Source organism: Anser brachyrhynchus (genome assembly GCF_964034855.1).
Source record: "Anser brachyrhynchus genome assembly, contig: SCAFFOLD_43, whole genome shotgun sequence".
In the NCBI taxonomy this organism is placed as follows: Eukaryota; Metazoa; Chordata; class Aves; order Anseriformes; family Anatidae; genus Anser; species Anser brachyrhynchus.
The window spans coordinates 1-15,256 of record NW_027663832.1 but is presented as its reverse complement, the minus strand read 5'-3'; the positions used below and the strand labels follow the sequence as shown (position 1 = coordinate 15,256).

General features: G+C 70.1%; 2 protein-coding genes across 2 annotated transcripts; both read right to left on the bottom strand.

Annotated features, from left to right (window-relative positions):
* Positions 1-1,341: 1,341 nt before the first annotated feature.
* Positions 1,342-7,512, bottom strand: LOC308186762 (PDZ domain-containing protein GIPC1-like). The gene is given in 8 exon segments (XM_080608934.1): positions 1,342-2,588; positions 2,858-2,939; positions 3,033-3,142; positions 4,116-4,296; positions 4,989-5,174; positions 6,282-6,494; positions 6,497-6,752; positions 7,383-7,512. Coding segments are annotated over 7 exon segments (1,026 nt in total). The 5' UTR covers positions 6,599-6,752; positions 7,383-7,512; the 3' UTR covers positions 1,342-2,436.
* A 514-nt stretch (positions 7,513-8,026) lies between these two features.
* LOC308186764 (dnaJ homolog subfamily B member 1-like) lies at positions 8,027-13,976 on the bottom strand. The gene is given in 7 exon segments (XM_080608936.1): positions 8,027-9,723; positions 9,725-9,910; positions 10,012-10,173; positions 10,175-10,321; positions 10,323-10,591; positions 12,790-12,957; positions 12,960-13,976. Coding segments are annotated over 7 exon segments (1,017 nt in total). The 5' UTR covers positions 13,000-13,976; the 3' UTR covers positions 8,027-9,678.
* Between the last annotated feature and the right edge of the window lie 1,280 nt (positions 13,977-15,256).

Here is a 15,256-nt window from a genome sequence, read left to right as displayed (position 1 = left end):
TTTCTGCTCCAAATATCTTCTTTGAGGTCGCCACCACCCCCAAATTACGCGGGGACTCCGGCACTCAGCTCTTCTCTGCTCCTTCCACAGCCTGGGCTCAAGCCTGGCCGTGAGGCTTCGCCCTCCTCTTCCTCACCGCCCTCCCCGCAGCCCCCTCGATCCCACTGGGACCTCGGCATCGCCCACCGAAGATTCCCCACAGGACCGACAGTCTCAGACTCCTGCAGAATTTTGTATTCAGGCTGATTATTATTTTTCTCGCGGAAGTGATACAAACGGGCCGACGACCGCGGTGCGGAGCTCCTCCGGACGTGCTGCCCAGGGAAAGGGGCGGCTCGACATCGAAATGCGGGGCTTTGGGAAATGAACGAGCTCTCCCCTCTTCCCCACCGCTTTTTTTTATTTTTTTTTTTTGAGACGTTCCAGAAACTCAACGCTTTCGGCCAGTTCACGTGGAAGTCCCGCTGCTGGAAGCTTCGAGCTTCCATCAGAGCCCGTTTCAACCCCAAAAGCCCGATTCTGGCCCCGGGAGAAGCATCGGAAACAATGAGGGAGGGAGACCGGCCCCAAAAGCCAACCCGAGCCCCATCCCCGCTCCCAAACCGCACCCGAAAGCCAGCCGTGCCCCAGAGAGAAATAACCCAAAGCCGGTCCCAACCCAAACCTGAAGCGTAAGGTGCCCCCGAGCCAACCCCAGAACCCCGCCAGGAAAACACCACGCTGACCGAACCCCGAGATAAGCCCACTGCCAACCCCATCGCTAACCCTAAACCTGCCCCGACCCTAAAGCACGCCATAAACACAACCTTAAGCCCCAAAAACAGCTTCAAGGCAAACCGGGCTGACCCCAACCCCAAATGCGACCCTGACCCCAAATGAAACCCTGACCCTGACCCTGACCCCAAATGCAACCCTGACCCCGACCCTGACCCCAAATGCAACCCTGACCCCGACCCTGACCCCGACCCCAACCCTGTTCCCCCCCCCCAGCCCTCCCCAAGGACCCCACAGGTCCCTCCCCAGCGCAGCTGGGCTCGAGGAGAGCCCCCCCCCCCACTCTCCCCCAATGTCCCAATGTCCCCCCCCAAATGTCCCCACATCCCCCCCCAAATGTCCCCAATCACCCCCCAAAACCTCCCCATGCCCCCCCAAAGCGCCCGCATGTCCCCCCAAAACGTCCCCAATCACCCCCAAAACGTCCCCAATCACCCCCAAAACGTCCCCACACCCCCCCAAACGTCCCCCCCCGAAACATCCCCACCCCCCTCAATGTCCCCACGTCCCCCCCAAACGTCCCCACGCCGCCCCCCCCCCCCAAAACGCTCCCAGAAGCGCCGAGCATTCCCAATTTCTCCCTATTTTATGTTAAAGTCACTTTACATGTAAAATACAAAAATAGGCCCCCGGGGGGGGCCGTGACCCCCCCCAAAGCTCCAGAGGACACAGTGAGTGCCCCCCCTGCCCCCCCCCCCCCATAGCCCCCTCCAGGGGACAGAGCCACCAAAGGGGGGGGGGGTTGTGCTGCCCCCCCCACACCCCCCCCCGAGGTTGTCAGTGCGATGGGGGGGGCACGGGCAGACCCGGGTGTCGAGGGGGGGGGACACCGCGCTTGGAGGGGGGGGGACAGCGTGGTGGGGGGCACACAGCGCTTTGTGGGGGGGGGGACAGTGTGTGACAGGCTCAGATTGGCACCAGAACGGACAGACCCTGACTCGGGGGGGGGCACAGGGTGGCTCCGGTCTGCAGCCCCCCCCCAAATAAAAACCCTTTTGGGGGGGGGGGGGGGGGAGGTGAGGCTGGACCCTCATTGCTCACCCTGGGGGGAGGGGGCACACCAGTGTCATGGGGGGGGCACCTCTGAGGGATGCCCCCCAAGTTTGGGGGGGGGGGGGCTGGAAAATCCCCTGGTAGTGGTTAAGTGGGGGGGGGCAACCTAAAGGGGGGGGGGGGTAGTGTTTTACGTCCCTGGACAGCCTGGGGGGGGTCCAAGGCCACTTGGCGATGTCCCAGGCTATTTGAGGGGGGGGTCCCAGGCTATCTGGGGGGGGTCCCATTAAAAATGGGGGCACCCAAGCCCCATGTGAGGGTCCCAGGCTACTGGGGGGGGGGAGGGTCCCTATCCAGGAGGGGGGCACCCAAACCTATTTGGGGGGGGGGGGGCCTCAAGCCCATGGTAGAGCAGCTGGGGGGATACTGTTGAGGGGGGGGACACCCAGGTCCAGCAGGGGGGGGGTCCCAGCGTGTAGTGACGGTCCCAGGCATGCGCGGGGTGGGGGGGGGTCTGGTTAAAAAGGGGGGGGGGGACAGGTTTGGAATTGGGGTGGGGGCACCCGGGTCCTTCGGGAGGGTCCCAAAAAAGAGGAGTGGGGGGAGCAGAGAGGGGGGGTGGCGCAGTTCTGAGGTTCCAGTGGGGTGTTTTTGTTTGGGGGGGGGCCCTCAGCAGCGCCCCACCTTGGCGTCGCCGATGGCCCCCCAGACGTCGAAGACGAACTCGTCGGGGAAGGCGAAGTCGCCGAGCTGCGAGTCCAGCGCCTGCGCCAGCGCGTCGGGGTCGCGGGCGTCCCGGCCCAGCTCCACCATGGTGGCGGCTGCGGGGACGCGCGGACAGTCAGGGGACACCCAAGGGACACCCCGGGGGCACCCAAGAGCCCCCCCGGGGGCACCCACGCGACACCCATAGGGCACCCAGGAGGTCCCAGCCCAGGGGAGAGCGTCCCACGCGCGGCCCCGTATCCGCGCCGGATCGGTGGGTGCCCCCCTCAACACCCCTGGGTGCCCCCCCCAGCACCTCTGGGTGCGGGCACACCCCTGGGTGCCCCGCCCTGCCCCTCCCCAGCACCCACGGGTGCCGGCTCACCCAGCTCGGTGTCGCGGATGCCCATGTAGCTCTCCAGCAGGTCATCCACCTTGGCGATGGCTCGCTCCTCGAAGGCTGAGGGCTGCGTGTGGGGGGGGGGGAAACGGGGGGGGGGGGGTTATTGGGGTGCAGGGGGGGGTCCCCCGCCCCAAAAAAGCACCCTAGGGTGGCCCACCTGCTCCTCCACGGTGGCGGGACCCCGCGCGCGCAGCCGCAGGGTGCCCCGGCCGGTGCCCAGCTGGGTGCCGCCGCCTCTGCCCCCCGACGCTCGCTGGCTGATCATGTCTGAAATGGGGGGGGGGGAAGCAAAAAAGGGGGTGCCCCAAAAGGTCGGGGTGCCCCCCGTTAGGATTTGGGGGTCCCCCGTGACACCCCCGAGTTTGAGGACCCCCGGCAGTTTGGGTTTTGGGGGGCTGTGACCCGCCCCGATCGGCTCCTGCCGGGTTCGTGGGGTCCCCTCGTCTCCCCCCCGGGGCAGCGTCAGGCCCCCCCCCTTAGGGTTTTGGGGTTCCTTGGGTACTACGTAACCCTCTATAACCCCCCCCTTGGGTTTTGGGGTCCCCTGGGTGCCATGCAATCCTCTATAAACCCCCCCCTTAGGGTTTTGGGGTCCCTTGGGGGCTATGGAGCCCTCCATGAGGCTCCTCTGGAGTTCTGGGGTCCCTTGGGTGCTACGTAACCCTCTGTAAGACCCCCCCTTGGGTTTTGGGGTCCTTTGGGTGCTACATAACCCTCTATAAACACCCCCCCTTGAGTTTTGGGGTCCCCTGGGTGCTGTATATAAGCCCCCCCTGCGTTTTGGGGTCCTCTGTGAGCTATGGAGCCCTCTACAAGACCCCCTTTGAGTTTTGGGGTCCCTTGGGTGCTATATAAGCCTCTATAAGACCCTCCCTTGGGTTTTGGGGTCCCCTGGGTGCTATGAAGCCGTCTATAAGCCCCCCCCTGAGTTCTGGGGTTCCCTGGGTACTATACAACCCTCTATAAGCCCCCCCTCCCCCAGTTTTGGGGTTCCCTGGGTGCTACGTAACCCTCTTTAAGCCCCCCCCTGAGCTTTGGGGTCCCCTGGGTGCTACAGCCCCCCCCCAGTTTCAGCTCGGCCCCGTCCCCACCCGCAGCACCCCCCCCCGGCGCCTTCCTTCCCCGAGCCCCCCCCCGGGGCGCCCCCTCAGCCCAAGCCCACGGGGTAGGGCCCCTCCCGCCCTTCGCGGCGGGGCTCCCAGTTCTCCCAGCGCTCCCAGTGCTCCCAGTAGGGGCTCACCGAAGGCTTTGCGGGGCTCGGTGAGGCGCAGGGCGAAGGGGCGCCCCTTGGGGAGCTCCTTCAGCAGCTTGGCCACCTCGAAGTGCCGCGCGCCCACCAGGCTGCGCCCGTCGATGGCCTCGATCATGTCCCCGACGCCGATCACCGGGATCCGGTCGATCACGCTGCCCTCCTTGATCCGCTGCGGGGTGCAGGGAGAACCCAGTGAGACCCCCCCAGACTCCGGGGCCTGACCCCACGGCCCCCTGGGTGGGGCTCGAGGGGGTTTTGGGGTCCCCCTGGGCGTCCCAAAGGGGGGGTTTGGGGTCCCAAGAGAGGTTTTGGGGTCCCCCCGTGTGCCCAGATGGGGCCCGAGGGGGGTTTTGGGGTCCCCCCGTGTGGCCCGAGGAGGGTTTTGGGGTCCCCATGTGTCCAGATGGGGGTTTTGGGGTCCCAAAGGGGGTTTTGGGGTGCCCCAGTGTGTCTAGATGGGGACTGAGGGGGTCTTGGGGTCCCCTCGTGTGTCTAGATGGGGCTTGAGGGGGCTTTTGGGGTCCCGAGGGGGGTTTTGGGGTCCCCCTGTGTCCAGACGGTGCCCCAGGGGGATTTTGGGGTCCCCAAGTCCCCCCACAACACCAGCGGACACCCCCATGTCCCCCCCATAATGCCCAGGGCTGTCCCCAATCCCCCCCCCGCCCCCCCCCCCAAAAACCACCCTCACGCCCCCAAGACCCTCGGGGCCCTCCCCAGCACCCCACATCCCCCCCCTTCCCTCAGGGCCATCCCCACAGGGTGGGTGTGTGCACGGGGGGGGTCCCGTCCCCGCGGGGGGGGGGGGTCCTGTCCCCGCAGGGGGGTCCCTCCCCGTGGGGGGCCCCGGGGGGGTCCCCCCACCTTGATGAAGGCGTAGCCGGCGCCGTTGTCGGTGATGGTGAGGCCCAGCGCCTCCTCGGACTTGAGCACCTCGACCTCCTTGCGCTGCCCCTTGGTGTGGGCGAAGATGAAGTCCTCGAGGCCGATCTGCCCCCCCAGCAGCTTCTCCATGTCCACCTTGTGCGTGTTCAGCGTGCAGAACATCACCTGGGGGGGCGGGGGGCGTCACAGCGGGACCCCCCCACCCCAAAACCTCCCCCGCCCCAAAAACCCCCCCACCCCGCCCCGAAAACCTCCCCCCCACACACCCCAAAACCTCCCCCCGCCCCAAAACCCCCCCTACCCCAAAACCCCCCCACCCCAACCCCCCCCCACCGGTGCCATCCCATGCCCTGGGGATCCCAATTCCGAGCCCCCCCCCCGCCCAGTCCTGTCCCACCCCTGCCCCCCCCGCCCCCAGCACCCAAATCCCTCCCCCCCCGACACACAAAGGGTGCCCACCGCCACCCCTGCACCCCCACCCCACCCACAGACCCCTGCAGCGCCCAAGGGTGCCCTTGTCCCTAACAACCCCGCTGCCCTATAGCACCCAAGGGTGCCCTCCCCCATTCCCCATGTCCTGCCCCCACCCCGCAGCACCCAAGGGTGCCCTCATCCCCGACAATCCCCCAGGTTCCTCTGCCCTAGAGCACCCAAGGGTGCCCTGGTCCCTAACAACCCCCGTGCCCTATAGCACCCAAGGGTGCCTTCCCCCATTCCCCATGTCCTCCCCCCATCCCCAGCACCCAAGGGTGCCCTCATCCCCAAGACACCCCACCCCCCAACCCCCCACCCCGCAGCACCCAAGGGTGCCCTCATCCCCGAGACACCCACACACACACACACCAACCCCCCAGCACCCAAGGGTGCCCTCCCTCATTCCCGACACCCCCCCCACCCCCTAACCCCTCAGCACCCAAGGGCGCCCTCATCCCTGAGACACACACCCCACCCCTCAGCACCCAAGGGTGCCCTCACCCCTGACACCCCCCAACCCCCTACCACCCAAGGGTGCCCTCATCTCTGAGACCCCCCCCCCCAACCCCCCACCCCCTCAGCACCCAAGGGTGCCCTCAGCCCCAACACCCCCCAACCCCCCACCCCCTCAGCACCCAAGGGCGCCCTCATCCCCGAGACACACACCCCACCCCTCAGCACCCAAGGGTGCCCTCACCCCCGACGCCCCCCAACCCCCCACCCCCCAAGGGCGCCCTCATCCCCGAGACGCCCCCCCCACCCCCTCAGCACCCAAGGGTGCCCCCCCCCGCCGCCCACCTCTCCGGGGGGGATGCGGAAGGCCTCGGCGATCTTGCCGTAGAGCTCACGCACGTTGCTGAAGCCCTCGATGCGCCCCGTGGGGCTGCCGTGCGCCAGCTGCGTGTGGAACACCAGGCGGGGCCGCAGCGCCGGGGGGGGCGGCGGGAGCCCCGGGGGGGGCGGCCCCCCCCCCGCCGGGCCCCCCGCCCCCCCCTCCCCCCCCCCCCGCTTTGGCCGCTCAAAGCTTCGCCCGGGCCCCCCCCCCGGCCCCCCGCCGCTTCTTCGTTCTCCACCAGCGGGGGGGGCTTCTTGCGGCGGCCCAGGCCCAGCGGCATTTGGGGGGGGGGGGGGGGATTAAAAGGGGTGCGGGGGGGGTCGTGGGGGGGGGGGGGAGGGTCCCGGGGGGTTGGTGGGCGTTGGGGGGGCGCTCGGGGGTGATGGGGGGGGGGCTCGGGGGTCGCCCCCTCCCGGAGGCTGCTGGCGGCGGGGCTGCAATGAGGGGGGAAATGAGGCACTGAGCTGGGGGGGGCCCCCAGAACCCCCCCCACCAAAGACCCCCCCCGCCAGACCGCTCAGGCTCCCCCCCCCAGACCGTCCCTGTGACCCCCCCAGACGCCCCCCCAGGGACGTCCCCAGACCCCTGAGACCCCCCCCAGACCCCTCAGCACCCCCCCACACCCCTGAGAGCCCCCCCACAGCCCCCCCAGACCCCTCAGGGACCCCCCCAGACACCTCTGACCCCCCCCAGCCCCCCCAGAGACCCCCCCAGACCACTCCAGACCCCCTCAGCCCCCCCACGACCCCTCAGCCCCCCCCAAACCGAGGCAACGGGGCGGGGGGGGGACACCCCAGGACCCCCCCACGCAGCCCCAGGCCTGGATCCCGCCGCCCCCCCCCGCAATTAGAGCCCCCCCCCCTCAGGGAGCCCCTCCCCACCCCCTCAGCCCCCCTCAATACCCGGTACCGGCGGGGGGGGGGCCCCGGGACCCCCCCCAGGCAGCCCCGGGGCTGGGTCCCGCCGCCCCCCCCGGCCCGGTCCAGGCCCCCCCGGCCCGGTTCCGCCCCCCCCGCCCGGTTTTGCCCCCCCCGGCCCGGTTTTGCCCCCCTGCCCCCCCTCACCGGTCCCCTCCGCTCCTCAAACTCCAGCCGGGCGCTGCCGGGCCCAGGCCCCGCCGGAAGGGAGGGAGGGCAGGGGGCGGGGCTCGCCGCCTCTCTCGCCCAATCAGCGCCGCGCCCCGCTCGGCCGGCCAATGGGAGAGCGGCGCGGGGTGAGCTCCGGAGGGCTCCGCTCCCACCCCCCCCACCCCCCCCCTTCTCGGGAATGGTCGCGCCCGGCCCCGCCCGGCCCCGCCCGCGGGCGGCGGTACCAAGCGCGGGGCGGGAGTGGGTGTGGGCGGACTACAAGTCCCGGCATGCCCCGCGCGGGGCGGGGTGGGACAGGGGAGGGGGAGGGCGGGGGAGGGAGGAGGAGGAGCCCCTCGAAATGGCAGCGGGGGGGGGAGGAAGGGGGGACCCCCCCAGAAGGGCACCGGGGGGGAAGGGGAGGCCCCCCCCGAGAGGATATTTTGGGGAACCCCCCCCCCACATCCCAAACCCCCTGGAGAGGACATTTTGGGGAACCCCCCCCAAAACCCAGCCCCCCAGAAGAGAACATTTTGGGGACTCCCCCCATGACATTTTGGGGGACCCTCCCCAAATCCCAGCCCCCCCCCAAAAGGACATTTCGGGGGACCCCCCCCCCCCCAACAGACACAGAGGCGGCGGCGCTCTGACGACTTTTTACTAATTACCCGTGAACTTTACAACGCTTTCTACAAAAATCTGTACAGCGTGCGCGCTCCTGTTGCAGGAACAGACCCTTTTCCGGGCGTTTTTATCCCAAAGGATAAGAGGGGCGAGGCCCAGCCCGGCCTCCGCAGCACCCCAGGGTGGGGGGCCCAAATTTGGGGGGGGAGGGGGGGCTGCACCCAGCGAGATGAGGAAGGGGCAGCGCGGTCCTGAGCACGACTGGGGGGGTGGCGGGGGTCCTGTCCCCCCCCAGGTGGCATCGGGGGGGGGTCCCAGAAGTGTCCCCGCCACCCCCAGGCGGCCCCGGGGAGGTGACAGCGCGGTGGAGGCCACCTCGTGGTCCCGGCCCGCGGAGGTGGCAGCGAGGAGGTCCCGGGGGGGGGGGTCACGGCGAGGTCCCTGTCCCCCCCAGGAGGTGGCAGTGAGGACACGAGGAGGTCCCAGCACGTGGCCAGGCCCCGCGGTGGTCCCCAGCTCCTGAAGGTCATCGTGGTGAGGCCACAGCGAGGTCCTCGTCACCCCCAGGTGGCGGGGAGGGGGACAGGACGTGGTCCCAGGATGTGGAGATGGTGGTGACGAAGTCACAGCGCGGTCCCCGTCCCCCCCAAATGATGGGGAGGACAGGACGTGGTCCCGGCACGTGGCGAGGCCACGGCGAGGTCCTCCTCACCCCCAGGTGGCGGGGAGGGGGACAAGACATGGTCCCAGGATGTGGAGATGGCAGTGATGAAGCCACAGCGTGGTTCTTGTCACCCACAAATGACGGTGAGAACAGGACGTGGTCCCAGAACGTGGAGATGGTGCTGAAGAAGTCACAGCGCGGTCCCTGCCCCCCCCAGGTGGTGGCAGTGAGGACACGAGGAGGTCCCAGCACGTGGTGAGGCCCCGCGGTGGTTCCCGGCTCCTGGAGATGGTCACGGTGAGGACAGGACGTGGTCCTGGCACGTGGCAAGGCCACAGCGAGGTCCTCGTCACCCCCAGGTGGTGGCGGTGAGGACAGGACGAGGTCCCAGGATGCGGAGATGACAGCGAAGAAGTCACGGCGCAGTCCCTGTCCCCCACAAATGATGGGGAGGACGACAAGGTGTGGTCCCAAAACGTGGAGATGACGGCGAAGACGTCACAGCGAGGTTCCTGTCACCCACAAATGGCGGGGAGCAGGACAGGACGTGGTCCCAGAACGTAGAGATGACGGCGAAGAAGTCCCGGCGCGGTCCCTGTCCCCCCAGGTGGTGGCGGTGAGGCCACAGCGAGGTCCTTGCCCCCCCCGATGGTGGGGAGGGGGACACGAGGAGGTCCACAGGTGCTCGGGGCGAGGCCCCGCAGTGGTCCCCAGCCCCCGGCGAGCCCCTCGTCACCCCCAGCCGGTCACCAGGAGGCCGCGCCGAGGTCCCCACGTGCGGCCAGGAGCCGGGTGCACCCCGGGGGCTCCTTTTGGGGGCTCAGCCGCCCCCCCACACACACCCCCGCAGCCAAACGGTGCCCCCCCGGTGCCCCTTCTCCGCCGGGGGGACCCCGAACTCCCGCTCCGGTCCCAAAACAAAAGGCGGAACCCCTCCACCCCGAAGCGATGACAAAAAAGGGAACCCCCCCCCAAAACCCTCCCCCGAGTCCGCGCGGCGGGGCGCTAGACGGGCAGGATCTGCTCCAGGATGGGCTTCGAGGAGGGGGGGGATCCTGTCGGGGAAGCGGACCTCGAACTCGATGATGAGGTCCCCGCGCTGCTCGGGGGTTTTGGGGTACGGGAGCCCCTCGCCGGGGATGCGCCGCTTGACGCCGGGCTTCAGCACGTCCTTGAAGACCATGGGGATGGTGCGGCCGTCCAGCGTCGGCGTGTTCACCGTGCACCCGCACAGCGCCTGGACGCGGAGAGGGGGGGGGGAAAGGGGTCAGGACGCGCCCCAAAACGCCCCCCCCCAAGCCCCAAGCCCCAAAGAAACCCCCCCGGGCCGGCGCCCACCTCGCGGAGGCTGATTTTGGCCGGGTAGATGATGTCGGAGCCCTCGCGGCGGAAGACGCCGTGCGGCTTGTCTTTTACAACAAAGACGATGTCGGCGGGGATGTTGTTGGGGGTCTGGTCGCCCTCCTTGGGGAAGGTGATCTTGGTGCCCTCCTTCCAGCCCCCGCTTCACCTCGATGGTGAGGATCTTGTCCTCGGTGCGCACCGTCTTGCCGTCGGGGTTGAGGCGCTTGTGGGAGATCTTCATCTTCTTGGTGCAGCCGGCGTAGATCTCCTCCAGGGAGACCTTGAGGTCGTAGAGCACGGGGGGGGTCCTGCTTACGGCACCCCCCGTCCTGGCCGCCCCCCCGGCCGCCGCGGGGGAAGCTGATGTTGCCGAAGCCGCCCATGTGGAAGGTGGTGAAGGCGTCGTCCGCCTCCATGTCGTCGTCGCCGTTGCGCTGCACGAAGAAGGTGTCGAAGGGGTTGCGGCCGTCGAAGAACTCGGCGAACATGGCGTGGGGGTCGCCGCGGAAGGTGTAGGTGAAGGTGGGGCCGTTGGCCCCCCCGGCGCCCGAGGTGGGGGCGCCGCCTTTCAGCCCTGCGGGGGGAGGGGGAGAGAAGCCGGGCTTCCGTCAGCACCGTGGGGCTGGGGGGGGGCCGGGACGCGGCGCCGCAGTCGGGCCCGGGCGGTGCTGGGACGGGCGGGGCCAGTTCTTCCTGCTCCGCAAACCGCGGCGGCGCTGCCAACGCCGCTCCCTGCGCCCCGGCCCAGCCCCGCGGCGCCAGCTCCCACGCCCCGGCCGCCTTTTTGGGCTCGGTTCCTGCCTTTTTTGGGCTCGGAAGTATGGGCGGGAGGGGGGGGGAGAAAAGCCTCGTCCCCGTGCATGGCTCCGCCACGGGGGGGCTTCATGTGGGGGGGGGGGATAGGGGCCACGTGGGGCCGGCGCTGCTCTTTCGCAAGCGGCCCCCGCCCAGCCCCTCATTAGCCCGGCCCCTCATTAGCGCGGTGACAGTGCCGGCAGCCGCCCCGACCTGTCCCCGGCGAGCCCCAAACCGGCCCCACGGCCCCCCCCCCCGCCCCCCGCATCCCCCTGGGGCCTGACGCCGCCGCTCCCTCCCACGCCCAGCCCCAGCCCCGCTGCCCCGGGGGGGGGTGCCTGGGGCTGGGAACCCCCCCCCCCCCCGTTTCGGTGGCCCAGAGGGGGACGAGCTCCCCCCCACCAGGGTGTTGTGCTTGTCAGAGTGGGGTGCGCCGCCCCCCCCCCCCCCCCCCCCCCCCCGCGCAAGCCTTTAATCTGGGTGCCCCCCCTGTCCGCCACCCCCCTGTACCCCCCCAAACCAAAATCCCCCCCAGAAACAACCCCCATGGCCTGCCATCCCCTGACCCCCCCCTCCCAAATTAACCTCACAGCCTGTCCCCCCCCAAAAAACGCCCCCCATGGCCTGCCGTCCCCCTGTACCCCCCAAAAAAATGACACCCACGGGCCTGCCTCCCCCCGTGCCCCCCAAAACCCAACCTCCCCCCATGCCTCCCCCAAAAACAACCCCATGGCCTGCTGCCCCCCTGTAGCCCCCCCAAAAACGAACCCCACAGCCTGCCTGCCCCCGTACCCCCCCAAACTAACCCCTACTGTCTTCCTTTCCGCTATGCCCCCCCCAAACCAAGCTCTGCCCCCTCCCCACTAACCCCATTATCTCCCCATCGACACCCCAAGCCTGCCTTGTCCCATAACCCCCACGTTCCCCCCCCCCCCCAAATTAACCCCACAGCCTGCCTTCCCCCTGTGCCCCCCCCCATGGGTACCTCGCCCCATTAATTCCCCCCCGAGCCTGCCTCCCCCCCACATCGTTAACCCCACAAAGTCACCCCCCCTTCCCCCAAAACCTATCCCCCCCCCCCCCCACAAACCACCCCCTTACAGCCCACCTCCGCCCCAACCCCCCCCTCCCCCCAGACAATACCTCCCCCCAACACCCCCCCGACCCCCATTTCCCCCACAAGCCCCCCCCCATTAGCGGGACGTTTTGGGGTCAGGGACAACCTGCTCCTATAACAACCCCCCCCCCCCATGCTCTCCCCCCAGCAGGGCCCAGCCCAGACCCCCCCCCAAAAAAACCTGGGTCTCCCCCCTCCCAAAACAGACCAGGGCTCCCCCCACCCTCATCACACCGGGGTCTTTCTCCCCACCCCGCCCCCCAACTTAATGGGGTCTCCCCCCCCAAAGTACCACTGCCCCCCCCCCCCAAATTACCCGGGTCTCTCTTCCCTCCATATATTGAGAACCCCCCCCCCAAAATCTTACCAGGGCCTCCCCCCTAGAAAATTTACCGGGACCCCCAGCATACCGGGTTCCCCCCCCCCCCAAAAAAAACAACTTACTGGGAGCCCCCCAACTTACAGGGGACCCCCCCAAAAAAAAACTCCCAGGAACCCCTTACCGAGGACCTTTCTCAACTTACTGGGGTCTCCCCACAAAACTTACCAGAGTCTTCCCCCCCCCCCCCCCCCCCCCACAAAATTAACCGGGATCCCCCTCCCCAACTTACTAGCCCCCCCCACCCCCAAATTACCGAGGTCTCCCCCGGAAACCATGCAGCATCTCCCCCCGCCAGAAAAAAACACTACGGAGGACCACCCCCCCAACAATTTACCGGGGTCTCCCCCCAAAACTTGACGGGACCGGGACCCCACGCCCCCAAAAACTTAACAGGATCGGGCTCCCCCCCCCAAAACTCACCGGGGCCTCTTCTCCCCCCCCGCCACAACTCCCGGCCCCCCCGCCCGCCGGCGCTCACCCTCCTCGCCGTACTTGTCGAAGATCTCCCTCTTCTTGGGGTCGCTCAGCACGTCGTAGGCCTCGGCCACCTCCTTGAAGCGCTCCTCGGCCCCGGGCTCCTTGTTCTTGTCCGGGTGGAAGCGCAGCGCCTGCCGCCGGTACGCCCGCTTCACCTCCTCCTCCGAGCCCCGCGGGGCAGCCCCAGCGTGCGGTAATAATCCTTCCCCATCCCCGCTCCCGCCGCCGCCCGGCCCGGCCCCGGCCGGCCCCGGCCCCGCCGCTTAAATAGGCCCCGGCGGCGGAACCTTCCAGAGCGCCGCCGCCGCCTCCAGAACCTTCCGGCCGCGCCCCGCCGCCGTCCAATCGGCGCCCGCCGTCGCGCCGCGTGACGCGTGACGTAGGAGGAAAGGGGAGGGGCGCGCAGGCGCGGCGGGGGACGCTGGAGGGGATTCCGGACGCTCGCGGGAAGGGAGGGGGCGTTGTCATGGTGACGAGGGGGGTCGGCGCGGTGACGTCACGCGCGGGGAGGGGAGGGGCGTCGCTATGGCAACCGGAGCCCGCGGTGATAGGCGGGGAGGGCGTCATGGCAACCGGTCCCCCGCGCGTCGCCATGGTAACCGCCCCCCCCCCGCGCGTCGCCACGGCAACGGGCAGCCGCAGAGACAGCCCGGGCCCTGTCGCCAGTGCCACCGCCGCCGGGCCTGTCGCCATGGCAACCGTCACCCGCGTGTCGCCACGGCAACTGGCACCCGTGAGACGGTCTGGGCCTGTTGCCAATGCCACCAGGCATGTTGCCATGGCAACCGGCACCCCCGTGGAGTGCCGGGCCTGTCACCGACGCCACCGTCACCCACGGTGACAGCCAGGCCTGTCACCAACGCCGCCACCAACCGCGCTGACAGCTTGTCACCGCCACTCGCAGGCCGCTGTCACCCCCCCGGCGGTGTCACCTGCGGCAGCCTGTCCCCTGCCACCCCGCCTCTCGTGGCGGTGACGGCTCGTCTCCGTGTCTCCGTCACCCCCGGCGACGCCGTCTGGGTGACAGCGGTGAGGTGACAGCACAGACGGGTCCCCTGGGGGTGTCGGTGACACGGGGACATTTGGGACACCCGGGCACGGGGACACGGGGACGCAGGACACAGGTACCTGGTGACACGGGAACACGGGGACATGTGGGGGACAGTGCTGACACGTGTCCCCAAGCCCCTTGGTGTCCCCCTGCCCCTTGGTGCCCCCCCGATTGTCCCCAAGCCCCCCAGTGTCCCCCCCTCGGTGTCCCTAAGCCCCTCGGTGCCCCCCCCGGTGTCCCCTCATGTCCCCCCCCAAGCCCTGTTGCCACCCAGTCCCCCCCGGGGGGGGTCACCCCAGCCCCACCCCCACCCCAAAGCCGGGCTGGGGGCGGGGTGCAGTCACCCTCCCCCCCCCCCTTGGCACCCATGGGTGCTGCGCCAGCACCCGCCCGGCTGACTCAGCCCCCGGGGCGCACCCACCCTGACTCACGGGGGGGGTGTGGGGGTGGGGGTGCGGCCCCAGGACCCCCCCCCGGCCCTGCCCCCTCCCCCCAAACCCCCGCCAGCCCCCCCCAGGATCCCCCAGAGCCCCCCAGGGCCCTGCAGCCCCCGTGGGATCGGGAGAGCCCCGCCCCCTGTCCCTCAAGCCCGCCCCCTTTCCCTCAAGCCCCGCCCCGCTCTGCAGGCCCCGCCCCCTCTGCAGGCCCCAGGCCCCGCCCTCACCCGGAGGCCCCGCCCCCTCCAGCCTCACCCTTCACAGCCGGCCCCGCGACTCCCCCGCCCCTCACGCCGACGTCACCGGCGCACCGCCCATTGGCCGGCTCCCAGCGCCGCCCTCCCTTCCCATTGGCCCCGCCGTTGCTATGCTTACCCGTTGCCCCGGAGACCGAGCCCGCCGAGCCCTCCGTCCCTGATTGGCCGCGTGCCGCCACGCGAGGCGCGCTGATTGGCTGCGGGGGCGGCCGGCCCCGCTCGCCAGGTGCGCGGAGGTGGGGGGGGGGCGGTCACGTGGGGGCAGCGGGCGCGCGGCGGCGGCGGCGGAGCGGGCACCATGAAGCACTACGAGGTGAGGCGGCGCCGCCGGCACCAGGCCCGGCCCCGGCTCCCCCCCTCCCCCCCGCGCTGCCCGCCCGGCCGAGCCTCGCCGACCCCGGGGCTGCCCGGGGGGAACGGGGGAAGGACGCCGCGTCCTCACCGCGCATGCGCCAGACCCCGCGGCGGCGCCGGCGCGCGTGCGTTCTGCGGGGGGTGAGGGAGCGCGTTGCGCATGCGCGGCGTAGCAGCGAGGGCGGGGGGGAGCGCGCGTGCGTGCGGCGGCAGGGAAAGGATGGAGGCGGGGGGTTAGCGCGCATGCGCGAGGCGGGGTTGCTAGGGGAGGCGGTGCGCGCACGCACGGAACGGGAAGGCCGCGCGCATGCGCAGTGGCGGCGGCGAGGCCCGGCCCGGCTGAGGGCAGCCCCTGGAGGCCCAAGGGGG